Source organism: Xenia sp. Carnegie-2017, unplaced genomic scaffold (genome assembly GCF_021976095.1).
Source record: "Xenia sp. Carnegie-2017 unplaced genomic scaffold, XeniaSp_v1 HiC_scaffold_1, whole genome shotgun sequence".
Taxonomy (NCBI): domain Eukaryota; kingdom Metazoa; phylum Cnidaria; class Anthozoa; order Malacalcyonacea; family Xeniidae; genus Xenia; species Xenia sp. Carnegie-2017.
Window position 1 is genome coordinate 6,602,325 of NW_025813402.1, and position 14,155 is coordinate 6,616,479.

Genomic DNA, 14,155 nt, shown 5'->3' on the forward strand with positions numbered 1-14,155 from the left:
GCTCACGTGATATCTCTAAACACGTGCCTACAAAACCGATTTCGAATGTTAATTTTCTTCCTCGAAAATTTAGACGCATTAGCAACCAAGAGGTATATGAGAGAAGGTGAGGAAGGAACAACTTTGAAATCACCAGGTAGGCTTTTTATATCTTTACTCTATATTGTTCAGCAGAAGCTTTTCTACGCCATTAAACCAAGCTAGTCTCTTATCTTCACTTCTCTTTATTATATTTATTAAATATACAATATGCCGACCGACATTTGAAACTCCATTTTATCGAACGCTAATGATGAAATTTGTGCCTTATTAAATACATTTAAATGAAAATTTTCGACGCCTTGCAAAGTTTTTCGAAAGTTACAGGTTATAGTATGGAATGACGTTCGTTTGTTTATAAACGTACAAGTATTATTGCAATTAGCGTTCGTAGAGAATAACATTCATACTTAATTTGCTGCTGCGACTGAAACAGTTGATTGTTGTTATAGATTGCCAATAGTGCCAAATTCACTCATGATTTTTAGTGCTTGATTTAGCTTAGTACATGCATGTATTTAAGAGCATAGACGTCGATTATTAAACATAAAAGCGGAAATTACAGTCGTCCGTTGTTAAAGGAGATAACGTTTGATCATTTGCTACACTCATACTCACATTTTAAAAGTATCATTATGACGACACTATCATTTACATGCGTTTAATATGTGGAATTAGCATTATTCAGTTGTCGTTTCTGAATGAATATTTTGATGAGGAAACATTTTTATATCAATTGCTATGAATTGATTTGAACCGTTTAAAGCCCCCGGTATTGCACTTTGTTATGACACTTTATGAATGGCTTGACGATGTTGCTACTTTGAATAGGTGATTTTGTTGATCAAATTTTACGTTTCAAGCAAGTTAATTTCAAACACTACGTTTCAAACCATTCAAAATTTAAAAATTGTTGATTGTGTTTAAGCTTTTTTATCGGCTGACTATGTGTATCGAGTTACAAGCAATATTGCGAACTGAAGGCTAGCGTACAGAATTTAGTAATTATACAAATGGATCTTGCATTTAGTATTGTATCTTAATAACTACAAATTCGATTTCTCCCATTTCATATTTCTACACGTAATTTGATTTGTGTGCACTACGATATTTTCTTGATACATCGGCTCTTCAGTCAAAGGGCACGACGTCATATTTAGAGCATTATACTCAATTCATTAGTACTATGTGTCAACGGTGTTGAAGGATTGTAAACACGATAAAAACAATTGATCCCCTTGCTTCTAAGAATATTTTTCGACTTTCTCGTTTTTCTGACTTACAAACTGAAGACTTTTAACCCAATTTATTATATGCATATTTTTCATAGTGCACTTTTTTGTACATTGTATCTGTCGCTGGATGACTGCTTGGTGTTGCCAGTCGTATGAATCCATTTGTGTGGCTAGTTTTCTTGGGAATGTCTCATCGAAGTTTCTTATAGAAAATTTTATGTTGCAAAGCGGAACGAAATGAGTCGTCCAAATTGTGTATAATATTTGGGCTCATTTCAGTATTTGCAATTTCCTCATACTTAAATCATGTGATGTCCCATTTCAAACAAGTCATACAAACATGGTCACTGTAAATTTTTCTTGGCACGCAAACATTCAGTGGCATTTAAAGTCACATGTTTTTCGTAATCCATACGTCTACTTCTGTGCTGAAAACTACACGACAGCTCAACTTGCAACATAGTGTCAAAGCTTTAAGATAATGATTCCTCGTTGTGCACTAAACTAACATACTCGCTAATGAAATGGATAACTCACCGACAATCGTCTTTGTAGAAAGAGAAGGGGTTATGCGAATCGTTCAGAAAACCCTGTAATGCGAACTCGTGAAATATGAATTTGCTTCACTCTGTTTTTTTGTAACCTTAATGTTTTCATTAATATATTTCCAACTTCGTTGTGCCATTCACGATTATTGACTTATTGTTAAGTTCAAAAGTTCACCGGGAAAAACATGGCACTTTTTTCTAACTAACTTGGAGCAAGAAAATGTTGTTATATATTATTATACTTGGAAATCTCGAATATTTTTCCGACAATGAATTTTTAGGGAACACGTACTAATGATGCAATCATTTTTTAATGAATTTGCGGTGAGATATATTTTCACACAAATCGATGAAAGTGAAATTGTTGTTAGTTGCACGTAATTAGGCTGTGGATTTTTAATAATCAAAATTTGAGTTAAAATTTGAAGTGTGTGGCTCATGGCGCTTGTTGTTATTTAACGCTTAAAAAGATAGTTATGTGCTCTCAAACTTAATCTCCTTGGGATTATAGTGAGTATTTTTTGTGACTATGCAAGTCTAGCTTTCTTAACGTATTCATGAATTTTTAAAGACCTTTAGCAACATTGGGGACTCCACTGTCTAAAGGTTTTCATTCATACGAACTCAATCCCAATCTCTTGGTGTTTATTAAACTTAACTTAGTAAACTTTTTGTTAGAATAAATCAATGGAAAACAGAGCCGAACCTACAAATATGCAATTACCACAAGAGCAAATCTTCTTCAACAACATTGACCCCAGCGACGCAGGAAGGTGGGTACAAATTAGTCACTAACTGGGCAATTCGTCAAGCTAATGTTGAATTAATTTTACGATTCCCTACATTTACTATTCTCACTCATTTCCAACATGTACAATACTAGGATTTGTCTTAAATATATGACGAATGAATAGAATTTGACGAATCAACTATATATTTATAGTCAGACATTTGAAGTTGTAATTATGTAATATTACGGGTAAAGTTGTCTTTTGATTTCGAAAACGATTTCTCGTCGTGGAGAAGTGTATATTGTTTGCTTATTTCAAAGTTTTTGTGTTGCCGGTATAGATTAAAACAAATGTCTTTTGAACCAAAAGTCAAAAGTGAAATATTTACAACCTTGTAAGTAATCTTATTCTTTCTGGGGAGTTTTGTCAACATGGTTGTCTCAAAACTATTTGTTGAACTAGAAAAAAATTATGGAAATTAGTTTTTGTGTGTTTTATTAGTCGAAGTTTGTCTTTTCGAATTCTTTTAAATTTATGATCATACAAACTGGTTTTTTATTGCATAGGAATTTCTTTACCACTAATCCCGGCATGGCTATGGCTCAAGACGGTAAGACAAGTAGCAAATTTCTCTTTTCTCTGTGTTTTCTATTTGGGTCATCACTACAAAAAATATTTTTATTCTTGTGGAAATTGCCTTGCTCAAATTTTAATAATCTATATAGCTAGCTATATCGTCAAAGTATTAAAGTTTTTTTTTATTATTTATATATGAAGGTTAATGGAAAACATAGCATCATTTTTTCTTAAAATAGTGTGAATTTACTATTTAAAACATAGCTGCGGGTAAAGCGAGTTCTCGAGTTTGTCACGTGTAAAGTGGTGCGATCCACAAAAAAAATGCATGGTTCTCCAAATGATAGTCTTCGATAGAAGCACCATGAATAACAGGGCAAATTTATTCATCTCAAACTTTGGAAAGAATTTTAACTTTCCATTTTTTTGAACTATGAAATAAAAACCTTTTTAGCAGAAATTCGTTTGTTTATATATATCATGTCATGAGCTCATTGAGTAATCGATACAACTGCCGACCGCTGTTTGTCAATTGTTTTTCGGTTCTATTTTTAACGGTCGTGCATAACAATTAAAGTAAACCGATATTAACTTTGATGTTGTGTTTAGTGTAAACATTTAAAACACTGAAAATAACTTTACACCACGCCTATTTTTTTGTGAATATATTTTACACTTGTTTTTTTTTAAACATTTGATTGTAAGCTAAGTTTCTTGTTAATGTGACATTTAGTTTTTTGGATTTAAGGAAGGTGCATTTGATGGTTTTTTTTTGTGGAATGCAAAGTTAATCTTATATCATTAGCGGTAAAATACACAAAACATCCGCTTGTTGAAATTCACTATTTAGTGACGATGCATGCGCAGAACATTTGAGCTTTTGACTCATTTGGGAGAACATTTACCAACATGAAAAGGATTTTTTCTATATTGAAAAAACGTTCTAAGGAAAAGTTGTTTTTTCATTAACTTTTTACGATATCTTCACATGAAATAGCAGTGGCTTTATTTTTAATCTCCCTTGTTTTACATCCCATTGTCGTCTCCTAAATTTTCAGTCACGTATAGTTAAAACTTTGACGATAACATTCTATCAACGGTCACAAGACTATTCAAATAAAGTTAATGTTTACGGAGGATTTAAATTTGTTTGGTTAGAAACTATATCTAGTACGACTGAGACCAGACTTTGATCCTCAAAATGATAATTTTGTATGAACAGATGTGTTTCGTGCATCTAGATCATTAAGAATACTTCAGATAGTTGATATGTATGCCATTTTTTAATGCCATTTCGTCGCGCTAGTTCATCATTTTGTTTTGAAACCCACGCACGCTTAACTTCATCATGTCAAGTGTCAATTAAGGATTTTAACCTTTGGAAGTTTCTTATGGAATTTCAATTGTCAACAAGTGACGTCAAGGAAAGCCAGCTAAGAAGTATTAGGTTTTTCAGGATTTATTGTTCAGTCATGCAACCGTTTGTTATCATTTTTACCAACCAATCTTGAATGCGCACCATCTGTGTTATATTACACAAAAATTATTATTATTTTGTTGTCTGAACATGTCTTTTTTTCAATTTGATCTAGAGTTCTTGCGTCAGCAGGAAGCCAATATAGACGTAAGTACAAGGAAGAGATTGTTCTGTTTATTTGTCGACGAAGGCCATTTCTGTTTCTGACCAATTCATGCTTATAGACCAGTTATACGAGCTATGTTTTTACGACAGGTCCATAATTATGAATTTCATATTAAAGATAATAAGAATATTGCGATTTTAAGCAAGAATATATATTTATGATTAATTCGTGATTGAGAGGGAATTTATTTGTTTTGCAGGATACGTGAAATTTATTAGCCTATTGACAAACGTATCCCATAGACATAAACGTTGCATTATGTTCGCGCATATAATCTATAAAACCTTTGAAAGCTGATTTAATCAAATGTTTCGATTCATATGGATTATAGTTTTCACATCCATTGTATTCCTATGCGACATGTAATTTGTCCTTTGAAATTCAATAATTTCTTAGAAATGCTGATTATCTTTCAATATTAATTGCAAACTTTGATTTTTACACCTGTGTATATATATGTCTAACAATGTCGGATTAAGTTTTGTATCCTAATTCTGATCAATGTTAATTCGTCTGCTCTAGGATTGCTGTGACCCACATCAGTACCTGCCTCCCACACCATCGTCTCCTTTATCATTTCCACCCGTTCTTACATCAAGTATGCAATCAAGTGCTAGACATCAAATCACTGCAGTCACATCCAGCGAAAACAGTTGCTCTAGACCTTATCAGGTATTACTTTAAGTTGAGAACAACGAAAACTACCAAAATTTAGGATTGAAGTCATGCTCGGATCTCCATCAAAATTTGGGCTTGGCAAGTTCATTCTCTTTGTTCGCAATCGGTCTCTGCGAACTTTTCGTTTAAATTTTATGAAATTTCTTGAGAGTCTTCGTTTCCAAACTTAAAACTTAATAACGTATTTAGCAAAAAGTCAAGTGCTTGTTAAATTCATGATGAACTTTTTTGTCTTGGCAACAAAGTTTGATTCAAAATTTACTGAAGTTTCCGTGCAAATTTGTCTGAGGATTTTACAAGAAGTATTAATGTGTATATTTTATTTATGGGCTCGTTATTGTGATTACGATAGAATTTTATGAACGTATTTTTGTTTAAAGCATTCTCCTTACCGTGATAACCAAGTTAGCTCATCCTTTCCCATGAGCTCCGCTGGCTTTTTTCAACGAGCGCAACTACCAACTGTTCCCACATCAAAGCAGTTTGTAGGAGACTACAATTTTGAAATCTCATTTGGACCACCAACGGACTCCGCCCCGAAATCAGCAACCTGGACTTACTCACCCAAAACCTCCAAACTGTACACTAATATCGGCTCATACTGCCCCTTCCAGTTTAAAACAAATGGTAACTCAATGAAGCCCGCCTATATTCGAGCTGTTGCGATGTTCAAAGGATCAAGTAATCTTCACGATATCGTAAAAATGTGTGCAAATCATGCTGAGAACAGTCACGAAGGTAGGTCATGACTGACAGTTTTCCATATCATGGAAAGACATTCAAGTCTACTTGCTTCGCATAGTTTATAGATGAATGAAACGACTAAATACATGTCGACAAGACTGCAGTATATCATAGTCGTTTAAATAGAACTTGTGGATTTTTTTTATATGATCATGTGTAGTATAGGGCACGGCAATGTCTTATATGTATTTCACATAGCAAGTCGCCTTTTATGTTTGACATATTTCAATGTTTTTTAGATCCTCAAATTCGAAGCAATTTCTTCATCCGAAGCAACAATGCAAACGCTGTATACCTCGAATGCCCTCAAACTGGCAGACATTCCGTTCTTGTTCCATACAGCGGACCTCAAGGTGATAAATGGTTTTAACTAATTTACTAAATATTTCAAAAATAATACTTGCGATTTGAAACTAATTTGGTATAAAAAAATATTTACGCATCGTGCAAGACAAAATTGTGACCTTATGTGGTCAACGTTTGTTTTATAGCTGGTACGAACTTTGTCACCGAGATGTTTTCATTCAAATGCTTCAGTTCTTGTGCATCTGGTCATGGACGGAAACCAATTGAAATCATCTTCACACTAGAAGATGGCGAAACGTAAGATTGCAATGAATATTCATCCAAAACACTTTGTAAAATTTTGACAGTGGTTTTCTTTTATTTTTCAGTGGAGCAATTCTTGGTCGATCTTGCGTTGAGATTCGTGTTTGTGCATGCCCAGGAAGAGATCGCCGATCTGATGAATTAAACATGGAAAAGTCAAGCAATAAAAGAGGTGGCGAATTTATACTCAAAAAATTTACATTAATTGTAGTCTAAATTTGCAGAATGTTGTAATTTTTGTTGGTTTGTGTATGCTTTTAGCTTCGAAACAAAAAGGTCAGGGTCGTAAGAAAATGAAAAAGACTTCTCAAGAGGAGTTTATATTAACAGTAAGATTTCACATTGTTTTGTTGAATGTTTCTGATAAATGTCCTTTATCGTACGATGAAAAATAGTATCGATAGAGTAGTAGAGTAGTTTCGATAGAGAGAAGTATTGATACAAGTAAGAGTTTCTTGGAGGAATTTGCATTTGTGGTTTTGGAGATGCCTTTTGCTCATACTCTTTTAATCTGCTTAAAGCGCTATTCATGACTATCAGGTTTCTGCAATTTCTTCTGCAACCATTTTCATTGGTTGGAAAGAATGGGAAAATCCAGCTACTTACCTCAACATTGTGTTATTCTATGACACTGACTGCAAGCATCTTTAGCTACAGCTTCAATTTTTTGTTTAGACTAGCAGCCGGGAAGTTTATGATCTTCTTTTAACTATAAAGACTGCATTGGAAACAAAAATGAAGAGGTAATTACTAGATTCTATGTTATTGGCCAAGATGTGTTTTTATTTCTAAAACCGTTAAATGAAAAGCATACAATTCAATGCTGACATTAAATGTCCGTGGAATTCAGTTATGTGGTCATTAGGAGCTCAATAATATGACATTCTAAGATTACATTTATTGACACTCGGACTTTCATGCCCTGACATGTTTTTATCGTTTGATAAAGTTTAGCTGAAGACAATGCACCATTAATGAGCGTTGGATTGACATTAATTACAACTTGATTGATGAGAATTTGCTTCAAGGACGTTTAGAGCAATGCTTGTTCTATTAAGATTGACTGTTACTGACGTGTTGTATCAGTCACTCTATATTTTGTGTATTTTTGTTTTAAGTAAAAGTGGTATAATGAGTATTGATTGTCAATTAAATTTTTCTATTTGTTTTTAAAAGATGGCAACCGAGCTCATTTGCTTAAAATATGTGTGTTCAAAAAATCGCGAACAAAATTCTTTCGCTATATAGCTTGGTGAATTAGATATACCAAGTTAGAAAAATTTAAAAATTCTGTGTATCAAATGTTGTTTGATTCTCGTGGAATTGCGATTGTTTGGTGTACAATTGAAGGTCGTTGGAGTTTCGTATTTTGATTTTTCACGTTCTTATGACGTCCTCAGTTTGGACTTCCACAAATCCTTTCAAATCCTGGAGAGGGGCATTTTCAATCTTTCATAAAAATTACTGTGCCTGTGTGAAAGACGTAAGAAAATGACGTAAATGATGTCAAATCAAGCATTTTATTATGGAGAAACTGATCTCCTTTTCCTTGTTTGACTTGATTACTTGTTACTTTATAATCTTGAGATCATATGATGTAATTTTGTTGTAAAATTTACAACCTTTTATCTTTAAATGTCTTGATTATCACACCAATTTAATATTTACTTGTCATTTAGTGAAGGAGACGAAGACGACGATAGTCATGTGATCAAACGTGATCATATGCCGTTAGCTTTGTCAGGTCATGACGGTATTGTTGACAAGCAATGTGGTTACACGTCTTGCATCTGATCATCGTCCCCCCTATCGCCGCCTTCGTAGTGGTATACAAGTAAGAGTTGCTTTGGGGAATTTGCATTTGTGGTTTTGGAGATGCCTTTTGGTCATACTGGTGATTCTTTATTCATATTCGTCGTGAATTATTACACTATCATTGTATCATTCTTAGAAATTTTTTGTCGTTTGTGTTTTTAAAGTTATATGTCGTCTTAATGACGATTTTTATGTTTTCATGCAAATTTCATTAATGATTTATGAATTTTGCAAGGTTTAAATTCTGCACCAAAGGGGAAGTGATTGTCCTGAGTATGATTTGTTGGTATGTAACCTGTCCTATAACTGTTGATAGGGCTCACGTGGAATATTGTATGTTGTACCACTGTCTTAAGACGCATGTCGATACACTTGAATTTATCGATTCGAAATTGGTTGTATAAATGGGTGTGATTCATCCCGGAAAATTGAAAAATGTAAAATTTTGCTATCGACATAGCGTTAATGTTGTTGCTGTGTTTTATCAATGTCCATTTCAATGTTTGTACATGTTCGAAATTTTTCCATAATTTTTTGATGAATGTGTCTGCGCACAAATTAGGAATGTAAAATTATGACGTTTTGTATGAAGCTCGGATTTGTTAAGCAGTTTTGCACACGATGTAACGTAGACACGTTACTTCCTTTTTTCATCCTTTACTTTATCTTGAGTTAACCGTCTCTTCGAACAAAAAAAGTTCAAATTGTACACAGTTAAACAATGACGCATTTGCACCATTGTTTTGAGACGAATGAAAGAAAACTGCTACTATTCCAGCTTTTGCATGACGTCATTCACATATGCGCGATATTTGGCTTGATCTTGATCTGCGATGAAACTTCCATGAAATAATGATGAATTTAGTTCTTATGTTATGTAAATTAGACTTTCCTATAACTGCCAATTATTTAATGCACATCTTTGGTCAACAAAGCTAAGTATCGCGTGTTCTAAATTAAATTTGGGAATGGACTATATGAGGCGGAGTTGCATGTTTCCATACACCACAATCTGAACATATAATCCATTCCCAAAGCTCAACTTTTTCATACATGTGTTTTGATATTACTCGCCATAGCATCCTCTCACCGTCTAAAATAAAAGACATTCTACCCAAAAATTTAATACTCATTTCAAAAATTAAGTAGCTATTTTCAAAGTTCAACACATGTATGCAGAAGTTTTGTGATTGTTCTGTCCAATTAGATATACTTTCAAAAGTTAATTAGTAGAGTCACCCGAGGCAACAAGCTGCAGTAATAATCTTGGTATCTCCGTATCGGTCAAATGAGCGTAAGGTCCATGTCAACACATGTCTCGTTTCTTGTCGATGAACTTTTTGGAGGAAATGTCAGGATTTTTATTGTTGTATCATCTCCGTGATTATTTCCATTTTATTCAATGCCTGAAATTCGCAAAATTTTACACCATTTATCTAATGATTAACTTTTGGGGGTATAGTTCTTACCGAAATAGTAGGTAGGGAACATTGTTTTGGTAGCATGCAGATAATGAATAGGTCATATTTCTTTTAGACTATGTTCTATTCTTCGCTATAGTTCTTTCACTTATTTTATTCTCAGACTACAATTTAAATTTGTCAGTATTGAAGCACTTGCCAGTCAATGTTCTCCACTTAATATTTTTGTAAATTGATTTTGTTCAAATTATGTTGAATAACTGATTTTGATGTAAAAAATCATCACCGTTGTTACAAGGAATTGCTGCCATTGCCTCCGTAGTGATCCTTTCAACAACGGTCGTGGTTTATTATCTCCTATTTTGTCTAAATTTTGTTAGACTTTTATTAACCATACGTTTTTTGTATGTTACATTATGTACTGTTTTGAGTACGCTCTAGCCATATTGGTGATTTTTGATCTAATAAAGATTATATTTGTGTCAGCAGTGAGTTTTTTATTGTTTCATATCGTAGTAAATTGTTAAAGAAATCTTTTTACAGAAGAGAGACCATTCGATCACTTAAATGTTAAAAAGGGGATTGCTGGTGGAGGGAAGCATAGGGGTGATGTCTTGAGAAGAAGTTTTGGAGTAAGTTAGTTCATTTTGGGGTTACATTTGAAAGTATAAAATAAACGTGGCAATACCACGAAAGATGGTATTTATGCCTCAAAAAATTCGACTTCAAGAATGAAATATGGAGAACCATCTTCCCAGACAGTATCCGCAATAGATAGAGAACATGGGTCTTTTTTATGACTACAGAATTTTTGAAATTTACTTCAAGGAAAAGGGAGGTCATGGTGTTTATATTTATCAGATAATTTATTGGGAAAACAATGTGGAAGTCGTTTCGTTAGTTTATATTGTATGTTTATGAGTACTTACCCACATTGTTACCATGACAGTAATTCCGACGAAAGTTAACGAGAGTATTATTGTTTTTAGGGTAGTGGCTTTAAACGATAATTTGAGCCAGTCCTGCCACTTAATAAATAATCAGTTGGCACGTTTATATATATACATATATGTCGTCACGTTACTAACTTTTATGACTGAGTCATGTTTGGGGGAGTTTTCAGTTTTGAGAAAAAGAGAAAGGAATTATATGACTTTAAAAAAGTAAAACGTTTTTATTGAACATCATATATTGCACATTTCTTGAGTCTTTTTAAAATGGTCAATAGACTTCGGCAATAAGTACAGAACTAGGAAAAATAGCACTAAGGAAAAATCCCAACATTGAAGACATGCGACTTTGGCGAAAAAGTTAACAACGTGACGATGTATAATTTTCAAGATGAATGTTTTACTTAGTTTGTTATCATTAGTTCAATGAGCAAAAGATTGTCCGAAAGTTATGAATGTTATGTTCAAGAATTTTTCTTCAAGAAAGCTCTTAAATAAGGCTTGTTAAATATGCTTAAATTTTTTTAATTTTCCTTCTATGAAATATACAGAATGTACCCATAAAATACTCTTCGTGCAATGCTGATTATGTGTTAATGTTTTAAATTGCGTTTACAGGTCTTTGAGGATCAATTACGGATGAATCATACAAATTCCAAACGTCAGTTAATTTCAAAGGGGAGAATTTTGTTTGAGACACCCTGTACGAAACTAACCTGTAAAGCCTAGTTTTCACAAGCGATATAAGCACAAGCGATAAAACAAAGCAAAGCATATTCTTCAGAGATTATAGGAAACAAAAGAAAAGGATTTTCTTTTCAAATTTTTTTGTTCTATTTTTGCTTGTGTCAAGTCGCTGTGCTTATGCTTATGCTGATGCTTTTGTCAGTCACTTCATTGCCTTTTTTTTTCTTTTATCTTTGTTTTTCCTTATGCTTACGTCGCTAGTGAAAATTACGCTTAAGGCCTGGTTAAGCTTGAGGAAATCAAAGACAAAAGAAAATGCGAAAGAAAGCAATAAACATAAATCAACACAAGCATAAACACAAACACAACATGTTGACTCAAGAATAAGAAAGAACAAAAGCAAATTGAAAATAAAATCCTTTTTGTTTTGTTTCTTCCAATCGCACAGTAGGGTATGGTTTGCTTTTTCTCTCTCTCTCATGCTAATGTTGGTATGGAAATTAGGCTTACTAAATGAAAGCTAATAAGTACAATATGAAAATGAATTCAGATAACAACCTATAGGCACCAAGCAATTGGCGGCACACCCAGTCACTCACCAATCAGAACACAACACGTTTATTTTTGCAACTTGTTGCTTATTCAGAAACCAACTCAAACGAAGAACGGGCATTTGAATGTGAAAGTCAGCACGTTCACGAGAAATGTTTATCTGAAGTCGAAGTCATTCGTTGGTCAAATATCTCTTGATGTTTTAGAATCCAAGTTTAGGTAAATATCTTTTTAACTGTTCTTTTTTTACAGAGTGTATTCAACTTTGATTTTGTAAAATGACAACGACACATGCATTTATGGTCATTCATGAAAATGCAATATGCCTTTCGATGAAACTTTTATTTAATGGTTAACTAATGTTTGTTCTATGGTTGATTTTAGACATTAACATTTTTCTGTTGGACGATAAATGGTCACCAAATAAGATTGAGAAACAACAAGAAATTGTTGGTAGTTTATATTCATCAATCACCGTGATGGTGAACTCGCACAATTAAAGAAAGTAGTTTTGGTTAACAGCGGTTCATGAGCATCGTGGCTTTAGTTGACCCTTTTCTTGAGGTTGATCTAAACTTAAAACCGAACAATTTGATGTACGCAGCTGTAGGTCCTGTAACTTTGGTTAAAATTCTACTTCCATTGAAATGCTTTACAAATGATTAAATGCTCAACGTAAGTATATTATCTACGTTACTTCTTTACAGAAATACATCGTGAACTAATATTAGTTATGATTATTACCATTTAGAAAATCTCTGAACTGAAAATGATCAAAAATGGACAATATACTTTAATGAAGTCCTCTGATAAATGATCAAGAATGGACATGATACATTATCGAAGTCCTCCGAACAATGATCAAAAATGAACACAATACTTTAAAGAAGTCCTCTGAACAATGATCAAAAATGAACACAATACTTTAAAGAAGTCCTCTGAACAATGATCTAAAATGGACAATATACTTTACTTAAATTGAAAAACGCGTGGCTTGTTTTGTCCTCAAGGCCGTCCACATGGGCAGTTTAAATGCATTCAAATACTATCAACTGTATGCATGCTCTTGAACAAAGCTTCCATCAGTTTAGCACACATTTTCATGGACATGAGTCAATGTGGTATTGGACTATGGCCGTTCCAAAACGTTTTTCATGGCCACTTTCCTCAGCTAAAACCAAGAAATGGTCATTGGCAACAGAAAGTCAATTTTACGCAATGCTTTACCATTGTAAGAGCCAAAAGCTTTTCACGACAATAGAATAAACACCACTAAGTCATTTTCAATTGTTCAAGTTTACTTAAAATCTAATTTTATACTAAATTTCATTTCCTTTGCAGATCAATAAAACCTCATTCCTATACCACGAACGCCCTAATTTCGACATTATATAATTAAAAAATTGCGTGGTAAGAACATGGAATTTCCTTAACATGAAATACAAAACTTAAAAGTCCTAATTTTCCGACTGACTGTCGTCGATATTTGCGATTTTATGCCGTATGCGACATACATAGTTGTAAGAAATGGCCAATCTTGCTTCTGTGCTTGCCGTCGTCGACATGAAACCGGGAATGTTCGTCAGATAGCCTGAAAATTGGATACGATGGTTGTGCACCATCAATCTCTAGAATTTTTCAAAAAATTAATTTGGGCTTTAAGTGGTTCAACGAACTCATCATCAGATCATTTCATCGTAACAATTGGCAAGGGATACGTCGTCTGTCTTCATAATTGGCAAGGGATTCTTTGAAAACCGTAAGTGAAAACTTGTTTTTACGTAGGTTAGCCTGCTAACAGGCCAGATCTCTTAAATAAATCGGGCAAAAGCCACAAAAAATCCTGGTGTGCAGTATATTCCACAAAAGGCTATTTTTTAATGCAGAGAAACAAATAATTACACTCTTCTCTATGAAAGTTGTCTCA

At 33.5% G+C, this 14,155-nt stretch overlaps 1 protein-coding gene across 1 annotated transcript; it reads left to right on the forward strand.

Moving 5' to 3' along the window:
- Nucleotides 1-71: 71 nt before the first annotated feature.
- Nucleotides 72-10,524, forward strand: LOC124439264 (cellular tumor antigen p53-like). Its single transcript, XM_046989490.1, has 12 exons — nucleotides 72-136; nucleotides 2,501-2,595; nucleotides 3,120-3,163; nucleotides 4,722-4,753; nucleotides 5,295-5,444; nucleotides 5,831-6,188; nucleotides 6,434-6,547; nucleotides 6,686-6,797; nucleotides 6,869-6,975; nucleotides 7,065-7,132; nucleotides 7,479-7,546; nucleotides 8,483-10,524. The coding sequence occupies exons 2-12, from the start codon at nucleotides 2,510-2,512 to the stop codon at nucleotides 8,595-8,597; spliced, it is 1,254 nt and encodes a 417-aa protein (XP_046845446.1). The 5' UTR covers nucleotides 72-136; nucleotides 2,501-2,509; the 3' UTR covers nucleotides 8,598-10,524.
- Nucleotides 10,525-14,155: the final 3,631 nt, after the last annotated feature.